Source organism: Leuciscus leuciscus, assembly GCF_965113295.1.
Source record: "Leuciscus leuciscus genome assembly, chromosome: 2".
NCBI lineage: Eukaryota > Metazoa > Chordata > Actinopteri > Cypriniformes > Leuciscidae > Leuciscus > Leuciscus leuciscus.
In genome coordinates, this window is record NC_138726.1 from 55873857 (window position 1) to 55892553 (window position 18697).

Here is an 18697-nt window from a genome sequence, read left to right on the forward strand (position 1 = left end):
TTACTTGAGTTTTACCTAAACTTGGTGACTTCATTAATTGCATGAGTCTAAGTGGTCGAAAGTCACATCATGGTTATTTGATTCCAGAATTAACTAATCAATCATATACATGAGTTTTGCTCTTAACTCAGAGTCAGTGGTTGGCTCTTAAAAGAGCCGTTGAGAAACCAACAGTAACGTTAGATTTATTTCTTCTTGGGAGCTGCCTTTTTAGGCTTGGCGGCTTTAGGTTTTGCTGCTTTAGGTTTCACCGTTTTGGGTTTTGCTGCCTTTGCCTTTTTGGGGCTCTTGGCTGCTTTCTTAGGAGTCGCTGGTTTCTTGGCCTTCTTGGGGCTCTTCGTTGCCTTTTTAGCGGCGGGTTTCTTCACCTTCTTCGGCGATTTCTTAGCGGCGGGCTTCTTTGCTGCGGCAGTTTTGGGCTTCTTAGCGGCAGCGGGTTTCTTGGCTGCGGGCTTCTTGGCTTTAGGTGCCGCTTTCTTGGCTGGTTTCTTCTTGGTCTCGGCTTGCTGCTTGTTGAGTTTGAAGGAGCCCGAGGCACCGGTCCCTTTGACCTGAACGAGGGTGCCTTTAGTCACCAGACTCTTGATGCCGATCTTGACGCGGGAGTTGTTCTTCTCCACATCGTATCCACCGGCAGCGAGCGCTTTCTTCAGGGCGGCGAGGGACACACCGCTCCTCTCCTTGGATGCGGACACAGCCTTGACGATGAGCTCGCCGACGCCTGGACCGGCTTTCTTGGCTTTCACGGCGGACTTCTTCTTGGGTGCTTTGGCCGGGGCGGCAGGAGCGGGGGCTGGGGCGGTTTCTGCCATCTCTGTCTCTCTGATCGGATCTGTAGTCTTTCAAACTCTGTCTAGTTTCAGTAATGTTTTGAATAGCGCTCGAGCGGCGCTGCGGTCTTAAACAACACATGAGAACCTCGTAGACTCAACCTGCCCCGCTCGGTTTCTGCTGCTCGCTGACGCTTGTGTTTTCTTCTCTTACATTTGGAGCAAACCTGGAGCTGTTAAATAGTTTGATTCAGTCAAAACTAAGTGAACACCAAGCAGAGGTTCTGGGCTTTCATTTGAGACTAAAAAATGCAAAGAGGAAACGTTACGTTTGCTTTCGTCAGACCAAATCCAAGACGAGCATCAGCCGCGGGGGAAAGCCGCGTGCAAATCTGATGGATATTTTTTATGAAAAAGGTGATAAAAGCCTGAACTGGTCATTTGTGTGCTCAGCTAACAGTCTGAAAGAGACTTTAATGAAATCAGCATCAGTGATGGGCGTTAGGAGGCTCTTGTACAGCTGTTGTTTTGGGAAGCTTGAAGCACACAAACATCATCTGGAGTCTCAAGAGTCTGTCTGTGACTCTGTGAGCGCAGGTCATAATTTCCTTTTAACCACTATACATGCTAATTCACAACATAGTCAGGTATGTACAATGGGCCATTATGCTTTATATATTTATTAAGACAGATTCTTTTCTTTTTTTTTTTTTTTTTTTAAATGATGGTGTTGAACTGAAATGATGAGGATAATGAATTAGTGTTGAGTTTACTGGTCTCTAGACTAGACTCGTCTGGTTTCTTACAGTTTCAGTCAAATCACTGCAACTGGTTCTCCACTTGGATTTGCTCACACTATAACAAAACACATTTAATGATGTTAAAACAATTTAAAAATGTTGTTTTGCTGCAGGTCTCAGTTTTGTGGATGTTTATTCAACCTCTTAAGCCTAAATTTAGGGACTTTTCCAATTTGAAAACATCAGAGTCTGAGGCCAAAATTTGTAACGTTAATCTAGATTATTAAATGCTGTAAAAACAAGTTTCCACTTTGTTTAATTGTGTCAGTGTGTCATTTGCATTCATTTGTAAAGGGACAATTCTTCTACCGAACACAAGATATTTCGATACAAGTAAGAGCGTTTAGTGACCACTGACTTTCATTGTATGGACAAAATTATTTTCTTTAATGTTCCACAGAAGAAAGAAAGCCATTGAGGTTTAGAACAACATTAGGGTGAGTAAGTGATGACAGGTGAAGCGACTTTATCATTGTTGATTCACAAATAAGCCTTTAAATGATAAACCTGCTGTACACAATCTACTATATGCCTTCTGTCGTCTTATGAGTCACAAACAGGCTCGGATAATGTTTGTGTGCTTCAAGCTGACCAAAACAACACTTATATGAAAACCACAATTTGTTTTCTTTTTTAAGAGCCACTTTTGTTCAACTCTGAACAGAGAGCAAAACTCTTTGATGTCAGTTCAGCAATGTTCTGCACATATTGGCTATGAGTTAAAATCCACAACATTAGGCCTAAATTAATATTTAGGAATCTATTTTCTCTTATCTGTTTTGTACACATTTGATTTATTATTCTACCAGGAATATTTTAATGGTTTCTGTCATCTCTTCTGTCTTAATGGTCTTCTTTACTATTCTGGTTTAATGGCGGTTGGACTGGAATTTAAAGCATCAATGGAAAGGAGGAAAAAAACTTTATAATAAAAAAAAGATTACTCAAGCAATATATAATTTTTTAAATTCTACTTTCCCATCCTATTATTTAAAGATAATTAATATACTGTCTAACACGGCTGCTCTGTCAAGTCTTCATCGTCGGTTAGGAACCTGGGTGTGCTCTTTGATACCAATCTTTCATTTGAAAGCCATGTTTCTAGCATCTGTAAAACTGCATTTTTCCATCTTAAAAATATATCTAAATTTCAACATAAGCTCTCAATAACAAATGTGGAAAAGTTAGTTCATGCGTTCATAACCTCAAGGCTAGATTATTGTAATAATCGAATGGGTTTATACCACGCATAATACACAAACTACAGCTGGTCCAAAACGCAGCAGCTAGAGTTCTTACTAGAACCAGGAAGTATGACCATATTAGCCAGGTTCTGTCAACACTGCATTGGCTCCCTAAACATTGCATTAATTTAATGTAATATTAATGAGTAGTGTAATATAGGTGAGCAGTGTAATATGAGTGAGTAATGTACAGTAATACAAGTCGGCAGTGCAAGGTAAAGTTTTATAACAGGCCTAAATGAATGAGAAATGTTCTTTCCACTGACAGCGTGATGCAATTTCAGCACATATACTGTATGTTTCTACTCACAAACATGATAATTTCAAACTTGAAAAATGTTAGTAAAAGCTGAGACAGATGCTACTATATCTGATATGTTGAATATGTATTGAATGTGTGAAAATCCAGGTGTATTGTATTTCGAGCAAACAGATCTCCACTGACATTATTTCTATAAAATGACAAAATTGGTCAACTTTTCATTCTAAAAGAATTGTACTAATAAATAATAAAAATGCCACCAGGACCCTTTGCTTATGATGCTCATTTCAGATGGAATATCTTTAATAAGACAAAACAGATAAGCAGTGACATTTTCCAAACTGGTCAATATTTATGATAGTGTCTTTATTCATATTATTTATTTTATTAATTATTCTCTCTCTCTCTCTCTCTCTCTCTCTCTATATATATATATATATATATATATAGTAAGGGGATTTACAGTCAAAGACCAAGAACCAGATATGATGAATGAAGACCCGGAACCAGAATTATTATAAATTGAAGAAAAGTTTTACTGAAGATAGTTTGCAGTTTCATCAGCAGAAGTCAGCTTCAAGACTCACACAGGAGTTCGTAGGCCGCCCCGCTTACAGTTACAAAGATCACAGCAATTATACCCTACACCGAGGTCTGAACTATGTCCTTGATTCAGGTTGAATTATTCTGATTGGCTAAGAAAGATAAATATAGTAATTTTCCACACATATACAGATAGACTGAAGCATATCTCCCATCGATTATGCAGCTGACACTCGGACCCTGAAGTTAGGCACGTTGTGACCTTCCAGTTCTCAGATTTGGGTTACTGGGGACCAACATGTCGAAGAAAATAAGTCAGTCAATCTCCAATAATGCCAGTGGTTCCTTAACCTGTAAACAATAAGACAAACACACACACACAGCTTTTCCAAGGTTGGAAAGTAAGGCTTTAACAAAGAAATGACCCTTAAACTATAGACTTCAATGACCATAGTTGTCAGGGTACCTAGAAAAGCAGATGCATGTATTGACACATTAAAGAATAATTCATTTCTGGAAGCCGTGCTAAATGAACAAGCACTGTTACTGCATTCAAATATCAAATACAGACATTAAAGAACACATAAAAAGAAAATTTCAGTAATCACACTGGTAACTTCTATAACAAAGTAAAATCTCATAAGCTTAGAAAAGTCATTCAACTCATGTGATATTTAGAAGGAAAATATTAATACCTTGATTATAATCACTCATTAGATATTTATTGAAGCATGTAGTGGATTCCAGAATCCACTCCCTTAAAAAAAAAAAATATATATATATGAAGAATTTATAAAGAATATATATATATATATATTTTTTTTAAATATTAATTCTTCTATATATTCATATATATATATATATATATATATATATATATATATATATGAATATATAGAAGAATTAATATTTAAAAAAAAAATATATATATATATATTCTTTATAAATTCTTCATATATATATATATTTTTTTTAAATATTAATTCTTCTATATATTCATATATATATATATATATATATATACACATATACACACACACAATCTAACCTAAAAGACTTATTTTTGAGGTTGTTAAAATAGTAGCATATTAATGAAAAACTTCAATGATCACGTTAGTTTTTTTACCAAAAACAGCAAGAATGTTAAACAAGAACACCATTTCTTAAACTATTGAACCAAAAATGGTGCAGAAAAAGTGAAGCTCTTTTTAAAGACAACATGCGTGGCTCTTAAAAGAGCCTTTGTGTTGTGTGTTGAGCTGAGCTCTACTTTGAGCTGGTGTATTTGGTCACAGCCTTTGTGCCCTCAGACACGGCGTGTTTGGCCAGCTCTCCGGGCAGCAGCAGACGCACGGCGGTCTGGATCTCTCTCGATGTGATGGTGGAGCGCTTGTTGTAGTGAGCGAGACGAGACGCTTCACCGGCGATGCGCTCGAAGATGTCGTTGACGAAAGAGTTCATGATTCCCATCGCCTTGGAGGAAATCCCGGTGTCGGGATGAACCTGCTTCAGGACTTTGTACACGTAGATCGCGTAGCTCTCCTTCCTGGACTTTCTGCGCTTCTTTCCGCCCTTGCCGGCGGTTTTAGTGACGGCCTTCTTCGAGCCCTTCTTAGGTGCGGACTTCGCTGGTTCAGGCATGATGCTGAATGATCGCAAAACTGTGGAATCAATGTGAATTCATGTGTGATACAGAGGCTTTTATTCACTGTCCTATGCTAATTTAGCGGAACCATCTCATTGTTTGTCTCTTTAAATAGGCCAAACCCACAAACTCGTATTTCATTGGACAAATCAAAGCATTACGAAAGAACGAGGGCCAATCACATGAGGTTAAATAATAGCCCCGCCTACCGCCAAATGTTTGAACAACACCATGGCTGTTTCCGGTTTATTTCCCGCTCGCTTTATTTATAGAATATAGTAATATTTTGAGAAAATAAGCAGTTCTAGACAAATATTGTGCACCATCGTGACATTTTAGACCCCATTAGATCTATAAAGGGAGTATTGGAGGAAAGAGACCAGGTCAGGCACCCTTTTAAACCGTTTTTCAACAGATCTTCATTGATTCATAAAACAATTTTATCCGTTTAAACGAACCTTACACAAATAGTAAATAAAAGCCCACTCGAGTTCTTCCTGTTTTTGCATTTTCACTTCTGCTAACTTTGATACAATTTCGTTTTTTTATTTTGTAAATCACAACTTTGACATCAGTAAATTAAAATAAAAATGCATTCCAGCACCATTGAAAGCAACACTATTTTAGACACCTTTCGGTATAAGATAATGAAAATATACTGACAGTATCACTACATTATTTTATAACGTCTTCTAAAAGCTAATTAATGAAGCTCGTTCTCAAATCTGATACAGTTATATAAATAATGGCATGGTGGACGTGGCTTAAACTGACTCTTTGTTTGACAATGTGGGTGGCTCTTAAAAGAGCCGTTGGGTTTTTCTTCTTCGTGGATCTTTTAACCCCCGAACCCGTACAGAGTGCGTCCCTGTCGCTTCAGCGCGTACACAACATCCATGGCGGTGACGGTCTTTCTCTTGGCGTGTTCAGTGTAAGTCACAGCATCACGAATGACGTTCTCCAGAAACACCTTCAACACACCGCGAGTCTCTTCATAGATCAGGCCAGAAATACGCTTGACGCCGCCACGTCGAGCAAGACGACGAATAGCGGGTTTAGTGATTCCCTGGATATTATCGCGAAGAACCTTTCGGTGACGCTTAGCGCCTCCTTTCCCGAGTCCTTTACCGCCTTTTCCTCTTCCAGACATGACTGCAAATTCAATTCACAAACAGAATACAGAACTGCCGCTGGAAAACAGAGGTTTATAGTCGGCTAGCGGACCTAGTTGAAACCAAATTCATGGGTGGTTCTATTAAACGTCACTCGACACGCTACTCTCCAACTGGTGTCCACCAAATGACATGGAGCTCCACCTCTCTGGACGTCGAGTTTGACGTAGTTCAGCTCCACCTCTGTGGATATAATGGGTGGAGGGATAGAGTTATGGGTGGGTATGAGGGTTTGGTTGCACCATCGTCTAACTTCATCCAATACGACCACTTTCCCAAATTACATTCAAGAGAGCTGGATCTCATACCCCACCCATGGATCTGCAGTGAGAAGCCCAAAGCTTGGTTTAAAAAAACAAACAAACAAACACACACTTCAGGGAACAAGCAATCACTGTGGCATCACGTTCTGCATACTATTTATGGAAATATAGTTCAATATTCAATATTTCCTATAGCTCAGTGGTAAGAGCATTGCGTTAACAACGCAAGGTTGTGGGTTCGATCCCAGGGGATTGCACATACCTATGTATATATGTATAGGATAATGCAATGTAAGTCGCTTTGGATAAAAGCGTCTGCTAAATGTAAAAATATTTAAATATAATTTTAGTGAGTCAGTTATTAGTTCAATGGCCAAGGAATTACTTTAAAATATGAATATTTTTTGTCACTTTATAAAATCCTAATTACAGCAAAGGAATTAGATATTATCCCTTCTGGGTTTGTTATGTTTATAAATGGATTTAATAACAAGCTACAAAATAACAAGATATCAAAAAAATTGATCTGATACATATGTTGGTAAATTATCTCTTACCACCAAATCAAACAACAGGAGTATTTGTGTTTTTTTCCAGAAAAAAATGTTGTCTCTTGTCCTAATGCCATCATTTATTGTAACTGACATGTAGTTGAAATTAACCGGGCTACTTGAGAAGTGTGGGCTTTGCCACCCAAAAAAAAAAAAAAATTCGATCAAAGAAAAGTCTTATAAAATGATGCATCCTTGCTATCCCCAAATGTTTTTTTTCCGAAGGTTTATTTCTGACGACTTTGATGTACTTTGCTCCTGTGGATTTATCTTCAGATAAAGATAATTTTGTTTCTGGCCAAATATTTTGTACACAAGTATAAATATTGTAAGTGTAAGCCTTTCTTTAACCTTTTTCTGGAAGAGATAAAACAGTTGCCTATATGTATTTGATTTTTGATTCTTTCAAGAAGAAAGCTCTTGTTATGGTCCCTGGTCTAGGTCAGGGTGTTACAAATGACAAACAAATACTTTGTATTTACCCATTTTTATTTTCTTGTTCTCCGGGCTATTTTCACAGTGATATTCGTGGTTTTAACAAATCAATTTCTTAAACAAAACAAACAAACAAACAAAGAAACAAACAGTTAGGAAGCAAAAAATAAATAATTTCAGGGGTGAGCTAATGCCTAAACAATAAACAAACAAAAGTTCTCTACGAATCAAAATAAAAGAAACAAAACATACCATACCTCCTTACAGGAGAAAAAGTGGGGGCCTTTTGGCCTACAGAAATACATAAGGCACTCACAACCTACAGCTTCTCAAAAAATAAAGTTGTTATACGGTATCAATAGGGCACTGATATCAAAAGATCCAACTGTAGCAAAAGTAACTAACAGCACTCTGTTAAACACCACAAGAGAGAGATTTCACAGAAATCAGTCTTTACACACAGCAATCATCAGAGAGAGCTCCCTGTATGAAAGTTGTTAAGGTGCGGATCTTAAACTAGATGACAACCGCTACAGATTATTCAGGCAGAACAATAAATCACTTGGTCCAGGTCCACAATAAAGTTCTTTACTGTTGTCTTTTGATTCATGCATCAGTATGGGTGTGGTTCTATAAATGAACAATAATGAATATAGATACAATCATGAGGCAGAAACAGTAATAACTGAACAATAAAAAAAGTAATGCAATAGCATAAATATAATTGTGCATATTTATACAAGTGTAGCAGCTGTAAACTTCCCCAGGTTTATACACATTCACTTTAAATCAAATATCAGACGAAAAATAATTAAATACTTCCACATAATATACATAAAGTAACATTCAAAGTCTAATTCAGCGTTTTTATGCTTAAATGAATGTGCGAACGAGCTTACGCGTGCATTGACTGCCTCCAAGGAATAAACATTCTTTTAACATAATATAACGTAGTAGCAATTAAAAATACCAATATAGGTTATAGGCTATACATGAAAGAGTATTTTGCTACTTTTAAGATATACGCACACAGTATGAACAAAAATCCGCTAGAAATTGAACCAGATCCGCAAATTGCAGAAATGATAGTCAGGTGATTCAAAAACACATCCTAAACTGCAACGAAATTAAATGTCTAGCGGAGGGCGCCAGCGTCATTAAAGCTTGGTACACTTCCTTCAGAGGAATTCTGAGAAACTTGTCCTTCAGATCTCTTCTTTGGTCCAATCACCAAGAGCCTCTTTACATCCAAAATCAACCCTAAAGGAGGAAAATGGAGACAGCTAGAACAACAGAAACAATGCAACTACAATCTGTCAATTACATAAGACTGTAAATCTAAATATTTTCCTGCTCCCTGGCATGTATTGTTGCCATTGTGCTACTTTTATTATGATAAAAAGCACGCGTTTAATACAACTCAAAACTACTTAATATGACCTTCAACAAGTTTGTGCAGTTGCCACAAAACTGAATTCAGGTTGAGTTCAATTAAGAAATTTCTTTTTTTTTTTAGAGACATTGAGGTGGCTCTTAGAAGAGCCTTTGGGTTTGTATGATTGATACACAGTGGATTTAAGCGCGCTCTCCGCGGATGCGGCGGGCCAGCTGGATGTCTTTGGGCATGATGGTGACTCTCTTGGCGTGGATGGCGCACAAGTTGGTGTCCTCAAACAGACCCACTAAATAAGCCTCGCTCGCCTCCTGCAGAGCCATGACAGCCGAGCTCTGGAAGCGCAGATCCGTCTTGAAATCCTGAGCGATTTCTCTCACCAGGCGCTGGAAGGGCAGTTTGCGAATCAGCAGTTCAGTGGATTTCTGATAACGGCGGATCTCTCTCAGCGCCACGGTACCGGGCCTGTAACGATGAGGCTTCTTAACGCCACCGGTAGCTGGTGCGCTCTTACGGGCGGCTTTAGTGGCCAGCTGCTTCCTCGGGGCTTTTCCTCCGGTGGACTTACGAGCGGTCTGCTTAGTTCTCGCCATAATTTCAACAAAGTCCTGTTACAGCTGTGAACAGAAAAACGAATGAATGAATGAATAGTTCACTAGCACACAGCGCGTATTTAAGCCCAGGGCTGCCATGCGCTCATTGGATGGCTTTGCTTCAGAGGCATTCGATTGGTTATTATCTGGCGTCTGTTAATGACAGTTGGTCCTGTTTTCAAACAAGACACGACAGTTTGTGGTTCCCGCCCAAACATCATTTGTTTCTTTGTATACATGAAAATAGAATAGGCGAAATCAGTTTTATATTTTGTACTGTAAAAACCGGTGATTGATTTTTAAAAATATTATTGAAAGTGTAGAGTTGGACTTGGACTTGTCGAACTAATAGTAAAAACTGAGATATGTACGTATACTCAATCTGTACCTTATGTTTCATTTATTTGTATTTATATCAATGTATCAGTTTAAATCTCTTTAGCCATGCTAATAAAACTATATGCACTTGCATAATACATTCATTAAATCCTTACAAATAGTGCAGTGAGACTGGATAACAATAAAACATGTTACTCATTGGAATTATTTAGGGACATGTATTTCTAGTCAGCTTTTAAGAATACAAACATCATTGAAAATAAACTGATTTTAGTTTTTTTATTGTCAGCATTGTAATAGTACAAGAACGGTCAGTTCATTGGCTCTCCTGCCTTTTTTCCGTTTATCAAACGGACTTTGCCACTGTTGCCTTTGGCTTGCTCAGTTGGGGATATTTTGGGGATATTTAATTTAATTTTATCAATCAATAAATTCCTCTTGAAACAAACTTTGTTGTATTATTTTAATTGAATACTGTGAAGCTGCTTTGATGCAATCTGTATTGTGAAAAGCGCTATACAAATAAACTTGACTTGACTTTAATAAAACATTTAATAAAGACGGGACGAATAAAATAACTCTTTCAGGAAGAAATTGGGTGGCTCTAAAAAGAGCCTTTGGTTTGAAGAGAATCTTCCGTCAGTCTACTTGGCCTTCGCGGGCTTCTCGGTCTTCTTGGGCAGCAGCACGGCCTGAATGTTGGGCAACACACCACCCTGAGCGATGGTCACGCCACCCAGAAGCTTGTTCAGCTCCTCGTCATTGCGCACCGCCAGCTGCAGGTGTCGAGGGATGATGCGGGTCTTCTTGTTGTCCCGAGCGGCGTTTCCAGCCAACTCCAGGATCTCAGCGGTCAGATACTCGAGCACAGCGGCCAAATACACCGGAGCTCCGGCACCGACACGCTGGGCATAGTTGCCTTTGCGGAGAAGCCTGTGAACACGGCCGACGGGGAACTGCAGTCCCGCCCTGGAAGAGCGACTCTTGGCCTTAGCACGAGCCTTTCCCCCGGTTTTACCTCTTCCACTCATTGTAGTTTGCAGTTATTGCTCTTCTATTGCGGAGAATAATACCTTCGAAAGCTGTGTTCTGACTTTTAAAAGAAAGCTCACCAGTCTCCTATTGGCTTGGGTCTGAACACATCATCGAGCCAATCAGTGAACTTCCCTCCAAACCCAACCCCCTTTCTACTATTCTCAATAGTGTTTGCTACTTTTAATGTGTTTGCTACTTTTAATGTCCTTCTTTAAGTTTTTAATGGGTCATTAATTTCTTCAGTTTCTTAATTTTCACTATTTTTATTTTTTATTTAGTATGTATGACTTTGTAAAGCATGTTGAATTACCATTTTTCACTTTACCTGTCTGGTTTTACGCATAATAATGAATTAAAGTCGCTCTTGAAGCAATGCAGTTTCAAAGTTCACTGGCATGAACATAAACGTCTACGAACAGACACATATTTAATCAAAATGTTAAAATTTAAATGTATTACGTCTCAAATTAAACCAGGATTAGGACATTTAGTTCAATTAGGAAATATAAGTAGCTTTTATAAACGTGCCTTTGAAAAAAACAAACAAAAAAAAACCACACACATTAGGCCTATTGGTGTGCATCTTGAGATAAAACAATGGCACCGACCTATTTTAAGATACGTTAGTGCAAGTTTCTTTCAGTAAAAACAGCTAAAATATGCATTTTTGTCTGGGACAAGGCTTAAGCCTTCATTGTCTGTGAAACGGGATAAATGTGTGTGCACATGAATATAAAGGGCCCATGTATTGTCTTCGCGGTAACAATGACTTTCATTGAACGGATGACTGATGAAATAATACTCTTCACTATGAATTAGTGGGTGGCTCTTAAAAGAACCTTTTTGATTTTATAAAAAAAAAAAAAAAAAAAAAAAAAGAGTTTATTTCTTCTTGGGAGCTGCCTTTTTAGGCTTGGCGGCTTTAGGTTTTGCTGCTTTAGGTTTCGCCGTTTTGGGTTTGGCCGCCTTTGCCTTTTTGGGGCTCTTCGCTGCTTTCTTAGGAGTCGCCGGTTTCTTTGCCTTCTTGGGGCTCTTCGTTGCCTTTTTAGCGGCGGGTTTCTTCACCTTCTTCGGGGATTTCTTAGCGACGGGCTTCTTTGCTGCTGCAGTTGTGGGCTTCTTAGCGGCAGCGGGTTTCTTGGCTGCGGGCTTCTTGGCTTTAGGAGCCGCTTTCTTGGCGGGTTTCTTCTTGGTCTCGGTCTGTTTCTTGTTGAGTTTGAAGGATCCCGAGGCGCCGGTTCCTTTAGTATGGACTAGGATGTCATTAGTAACGAGACTCTTGACGGCGGTCTTGACGCGGGAGTTGTTCTTCTCCACATCGTATCCACCGGCAGCGAGCGCTTTCTTCAGGGCGGCGAGGGACACACCGCTCCTCTCTTTAGATGCGGACACAGCCTTGACGATCAGCTCGCGGACGCCTGGACCTGCTTTCTTGCTTTTAGCTGCTGATTTCTTCTTGGCCGCTTTGGTCGCGGATGCTGGAGCGGTTTCTGCCATGATTTCTCTGAGTGAATCTGGACTCACACAATCTGACTGTGATCGACAATGAACCGCAGCGTATTTAACCGCAGCATGAGAACCGCGTAGACTCAACCTGCTCTGTTCAGTGTCTGCTCCTCCACTAACGCCTTTGCTTGTGTTTTCTCCTTTCATATTTGGAATAAAGCTGGAGTTGTAAAAGAGTTTAGTAGAGTAAAAACAACGTACACATCGAGTAGAGAGATTGAACTTTAATTGAAGACTAAAACACGCGACAAGTGAACATTTATTTAAACATTGTTAGATCAAATCCAAAGCGTGCACCGGTAATGAACAAGGCTGCGTGTATATTTCATGTAATTTTGTGTGTTAACAGTGGTAAAAGATGCAGTGTGTCATCCTGGTTTTGAGCTAGCACTTTGACAATGCTTTAATGTTAGAAAGATCGCTGAGGGACTTGTAGAGTGTTTCATTCAGAGGTTGTTTTGTGAAGCTTGAAGCACACACACATTTGTCTGTGTGTGTGACTCTCATGACTCTCATGTCTGATGTTTATCTGCAGTTACTATTGCTCCTTACATATCTCGCTGCTTTATGGCTTTAGAATACCAGAACGAAGCTCAAACTCCGTGCATTCAGCAGGTCAATAATGAGCACAGACACGCGCGTTGATGAAGGACTCGGTACTAAACTAAACTTGTCAGCTGAATAACTCGTGAAATTAATAACTCATTATGTAAGTAAGCCTTAATAAAAACACAATAATTAAAATTTGGTAATTGGATGGTGTGATCAGAACTAATTTTCTCAGTTACTGATGCACATTTTTTTTAATCACTTTAAATTATGATGATTACAACAGGACCAAGACAAGTTGTTATAAGGATGTTTGCCATATCAGCCATGTTTACTTAAAGAAATTGAACACTGCTAAAACTGCATGACTGTAGGCTATTATTCATACTTTGTGAATTCATTATCTGACCGGTTGCAACATACAAGCATGGTTTCATTCTGAGTGGGTTTGAGGTTCTTGTTTAAAGGGGTGGTTGAGTGTGATTTCACTTTTCTAACTGTAGTTATTGTGTAATGTTGCTGTTTGAGCATAAACAACATCTGCAAAGTTACAACGCTCAAAGTTCAAAGCAAAGGGAGATATTTGCTTGGGACTACACGACATTCCTCTCGGGTTAGTGACATCACTAACCCTAGAATTTACATAAACCCCGCCCCTGGGAACACGCAGTCCATGTTGAGAAGAGGAAAAGTTGTTGTATTTAAGAGTACATTTGTGAGTCAGCTCAAACTTTAGCATCCATCTTTTCACATGCAATAGAAAGTCACTCTGTGTGCATCTCACAACAGTTCATATATGAGCAATTTATAGATTTATCATGACAGAATATCCTAATTGAAGATAGTTAACTCCACATCAGCGACATAAATTCATCAACTAACCATTCAGAGACGTTGTAACTGTCAAAGGACATGTTTTTGTTGATATGTGTATTTATGTGTTTGTTATAAATTAATGTCAATTTGAGTTCATTCAATTTAAAACAATTGTGATATTCAGAAGCCGATATTTATAATGTATGCCCTTTGAGGTGTTTAAAGTTAGGGGTTCTTTAAGTAAGATTTACGTAGAAAACGTGATGTGTCACATGACCCGGTTCAGTTTGGAGCGGGTCTGCGTCATTTTTGGGTCAGAACGAATATGGATGCAGAGACACGACATGTAGTCTGAGAAGGAATTGCTGATCTGCATGGTTTGAGAGGCGCACACGGTAATTTGCCTTTATATATTTCATAATGTTTATAGTGTTGTTTTATATTACTTTACGTGTAATGTGATGTGCTATTCATGATGTTGATTGTATTTGTCGTATTTCTGTTGCAACATTCACGTGCATTTCATCGGACATTGGCTCGAGAGACTTGTGAAGGACTGAGAAATGCATATTTTGAGTATATGTTTTTATTTCTTGTAGTTTTCACGGTGTCTACGGTGTTTACTGAAGAGAGAGAGCTACAAAATAAACTACAAAGACATCTGTATGAAGCGTGGCCTTTATTTCATCAGACCAATGCAGCTATAGACGTCCTGTTGCATTCTACATGTTGTCACTTCTTCTTGAGTCTCTCCATCCTTATCTGACTCCGTTTAACATTAAAGGCAGAACAGTTTCTGTCATTTTAGTGTGTCTGCGTGAGGTAACAGCAGCTGCTAACACACACAAGCTCTTGAAACCCCGCCCTCTGCAGCAGCTCATTTGCATTTAAAGGGCCAGGCACAAAACGGTGCGTTTTTGCAAACCCTCAAAAAGTGACAACTTTAACTTGCTATATAAAAATATCTGTGGGGTATTTTGCACTAAAACTTCACACACACACTCTGGGGACATCATAGATATATTTTACATCTTGTGAAAAGGGCATTATACCACCCCTTTAATAATTTAGGGCAAATAAAATGATGTGCATGCAGTGCATTGGTCACAGGAATCGTTTACCGACTCTGATATTGCACCAAAAAGGCAAAAGCTCATTACAGTTTAGAATGTTTTCAAAATATGATGCAATGGTTTAACTGAATTACTGAACACATCAGTTAAACTGACAGTCTCTTAAAGACACATTATTATTATTATTATTATTATTTATACTACATGTTAGAGCATAATAGAGGCTCGAACAAAAATAACTTTCATATTTAAGGGTTAAAAAGCAAAGGCACCGGATCATTTGAAAATTATGGTTCTTAGATCAAGTATCAGATCTGCCATGTTTGACATTTCCAAATTGAGAGGCAATTATGCACAACATATTAAGAACACACCTTCTAGTCTATGGTTATCTCCAGGTTACTGATAAAATGTGCTTCAGCAAACTGAACAGCAGTCAATAACAGTTACATGGCTAGAAGGAAACTCCTTTGTGCTGTATTATTATATTTATCTTTAATTCTGTAGCCCAAAAAGCATTAAGCTAGCAACACCAAGGTCATGGGTTCGATTCCCATGGAATGCTTGAACTTATAAAAAAAAAAATGTATGCAATGTAAGCTGCTTTGGATAAAGTCATCTGCCAAATTAACAACCATCTACTCTGCCTGAGGTGAATGAAACATAATTAACTGAGCCAAACAGATGGTGTGCAGATTTATTTAAAATAAAAGAACAAATTAAGTTGCATAGTAAAACAAATCAAGACTCAAGGTTAATAATACAGACGGGATATATCAAAACAAATTTCAAACATGTTACACCAGACAATTTGCTGTGCATTTGCCAGTATCTTTTAGAATATAAGAAAACAGAGTTCTGATTTCATTGATTCATCATGACTCCATTCCTCTGTGACTGTATATTGGTATATGGCATAATCTCATCAGGCTTAACTGTAAAACACAAACACACATACACATTAACCTTGCAGTGTAAATGAAGACACATATACATTTATTGTTTTTACATAAAGTTCATCATAATGACTACAGACTAATGGCTGTAGAACAATTTTCTCCTTTACTATATGACAAATGCTACAGAAGCATTTGACTTTACTACTTCCATGTAACTTATAAAATAATTCTGGCTAAATATATTTACAAATGTTCCCTTGTTTATTTCTAAACAATCTAAACCTTCTATAAGGACTGAACAATATATCACAAATACATATTGTGATATGCATATCGCAATGGCTTGCAATAACTGAATGTAAAGTTAGGTCAAATCAAAACGCTAGCTTAATGCAGATAGCAAAGAACAGACTGTACACATGACTGTTACATCCGTGTAATATACATAATGTTAAAAAATAGTTTAAAAAACTCAATGCGGTACTCGCATGCACACAAAGCGGTTTCTCGGACAGCGCACAATCCCGAATTCAGTTCTCTTCCACAGCTCGTAAGGCCAAATACACAAAAAAATATGTCAAAAGGCCAGTCTTGGTGAGTATTCATGTGCTAAGTGAACATAGACTGTTGAGACAGAAAAACGCGTGTGTATCAGTATACTGGATCCATGCATTATGTCTTAAAGTGACAGCAGCCTATGAACCTGCGGTTGACTGTGTCATTAATGTTAATCAAAAAACAACAAAAACAAAGAGAAAATCACTCACTGCTCTTGACTGAAGAACGTTTATAACTTTTATAGGAGTGTTTATTTTACAGTAAAGCCTCAGCAGTTTTATTTTTACATTTGATTATTCAACTTCTGTTTTGTGCATTATTGTTTCGCATATCACATTATTTAGGAAGTTATTGCATATCACACTTTTCTGCATTATTGAATAACCCTGGTGGACTCGTAGAACAAATGCACACACAAACCTGAGATACTGTGTTGTTTGTTAATAAAACTGACAGAGCATTCAACAAATTCAACAGTCACACTGAAATTCAACAGTCACACTGAAAGAAAGGAGATCTCACCATGAACTCTGTAGCATTTGACAGCCAATATGATGGACACGAGCAGAAACATGAAGGCTGCCAGTAGAAAACTGAGAAGTTTGGGGACTGAGATTGAAGCTTCTGGAAAAACAAACTGACAAAGTTATACACAAGCAAGAAAACATGAAAGCATTGCACTCTTATGCATTTACAAATATGCGCTGATGCATTTTCACCTTTTACAGAGATCCAACTGTGGGGTGACTGTACTTTCTCTGTTTTGCAGTAGTAGAAACCCTCATGTGACTTTGAGACAGTAGTGATGCTCATCTCTCCTGTCGTCTGATTCTGGATCAGTGATCCGTCTTTATAGAAATCAGCGCTGAGGATCGGGGAGTTTGTAGATCGATGTAAACAGTGTAGAGTCAGAGTCTCTCCCTCAATCACAGGATTAACAGAACTCTCCAGAATCACGTCACCGTCTACAAACACAAGAAATGTATGTAAACTGTAAAATTGTCAACTATCTTTGGCATATGCTGATAAAATCAACCAACACATGAGAACAAACAAACAAATGCTTTTTCTTCTTCTTTTTTTTTTCTTTTCTTCTCAATTCTATAGTTCAACAAAAGAGAAAAAAAGATGCACTCACATAAAATAATTTATGAACAGGTGCTGGAGCAAAACATAAAGTGTAAAAACACAAAATGCATATTTAAAAACACCTTATAAAATAGAGAGTTTCAGTCCTTGATTCTGATTGGCTAAGCTGTGTTCGAAGTCATTGTAAATTACACTACAAACATAAATAAATAAAATAAATATTTTTATGGACTATGCCATAAAAAGAGTGTTCGGCGTCTTGCCTAACAGTGTCCCTTAGCTGTTCTAAATTTACTGTAAACCACGGCTTCACAGGGCTTGTTGCTTTACTCTATAACACCTCCAGCCTGGAAATCCAGACCTTAATCTGAAAGATTAATGGTCTGGCATTGACTAATGAAAATCGTCCAGCTCGAGGGGCGGCACCAAGCATGCATTTGAAAATCTCACTGCACGCAATTGGATAACACTACGACCAATCACAATAAGCCCCATACGATAGCTACCAACGGAGCTAACTGGTAAATTAGACTCTTGCTGTATCCGGTCGGCAAAACAGCAAAAACGCCCTTCTTGCAAAGGAACAATTCGAGCGGCGTCTTCTGTTCCTGTTTTAGATAAAAGGCAAGTCTAACTCGTTCATTGTAGCGGCCAAAGCCGTTTCAAACAACTGGTGTTCATCCATAGCCATCTTGCAGTGTTTACTAATGACTTTGACGTCACAGCACTGTCGTCATCTGTTTAGCCCGCCTCTGGCCCGCCTATATCAGATAACCCGATGTGATTGGTGCAGCTCGGATACAAGGGCATATTTAATGAGCATCATTACTCGACGCCAGAGTAACTCGCTGAGCAAATTCAACTTGTGCTCTCGCGAGAACTCTGGATTTCCAGGGTATAACACCTCAAGAACAGAGCACAAAAAAATAGACAAAAGAACAAATCAAAACCATGAGCTTTCAGCCATATGACCCAGCACCCAAAATCAAAACACTCCAACGCAGCCTCCATTCTTCGCGAAAGATGGATAAAAAAGCGCATGCACAGGAAACAAAAACCTTGAAAAAATGATATAAGACCCCGCCAAATTACAGACATGGCCGATTCGCACGGGATTAAGATCACAGACAACATCCGCAATTACAAATGACTAGAGGTCACC

The 18697-nt window shown here is 38.5% G+C and overlaps 6 protein-coding genes and 1 long non-coding RNA gene across 7 annotated transcripts in view; 1 reads left to right on the forward strand and 6 right to left on the reverse strand.

Moving 5' to 3' along the window:
• LOC309493358 overlaps positions 1-18697 on the forward strand; it is a 171389-nt gene that overhangs the window by 131987 nt on the left and 20705 nt on the right. The window lies entirely within an intron of this gene.
• Positions 1-18697, reverse strand: part of LOC309493199 (Fc receptor-like protein 5) — a 100393-nt gene that overhangs the window by 56967 nt on the left and 24729 nt on the right. The window lies entirely within an intron of this gene.
• Positions 6-12713, reverse strand: LOC309492929 (uncharacterized protein). Its single transcript, XM_082161968.1, has 2 exons — positions 11930-12713; positions 6-832 (listed from the first exon to the last, which is right to left on the reverse strand). Exons 1-2 carry the CDS (start codon positions 12696-12698, stop codon positions 186-188), a joined length of 1416 nt encoding a protein of 471 aa, XP_082018094.1. The 5' UTR covers positions 12699-12713; the 3' UTR covers positions 6-185.
• On the reverse strand, positions 4842-5305 carry LOC309493314 (histone H2B-like). The gene has a single exon (XM_082162489.1). The coding sequence runs from the start codon at positions 5258-5260 to the stop codon at positions 4886-4888; it is 375 nt and encodes a 124-aa protein (XP_082018615.1). The 5' UTR covers positions 5261-5305; the 3' UTR covers positions 4842-4885.
• LOC309493326 (histone H4) lies at positions 5865-6450 on the reverse strand. The gene has a single exon (XM_082162499.1). The coding sequence runs from the start codon at positions 6412-6414 to the stop codon at positions 6103-6105; it is 312 nt and encodes a 103-aa protein (XP_082018625.1). The 5' UTR covers positions 6415-6450; the 3' UTR covers positions 5865-6102.
• On the reverse strand, positions 9212-9713 carry LOC309493292 (histone H3.2). Its single transcript, XM_082162465.1, has one exon. The coding sequence runs from the start codon at positions 9669-9671 to the stop codon at positions 9261-9263; it is 411 nt and encodes a 136-aa protein (XP_082018591.1). The 5' UTR covers positions 9672-9713; the 3' UTR covers positions 9212-9260.
• Positions 10611-11077, reverse strand: LOC309493298 (histone H2A-like). Its single transcript, XM_082162473.1, has one exon. It carries the CDS (start codon positions 11039-11041, stop codon positions 10655-10657), a length of 387 nt encoding a protein of 128 aa, XP_082018599.1. The 5' UTR covers positions 11042-11077; the 3' UTR covers positions 10611-10654.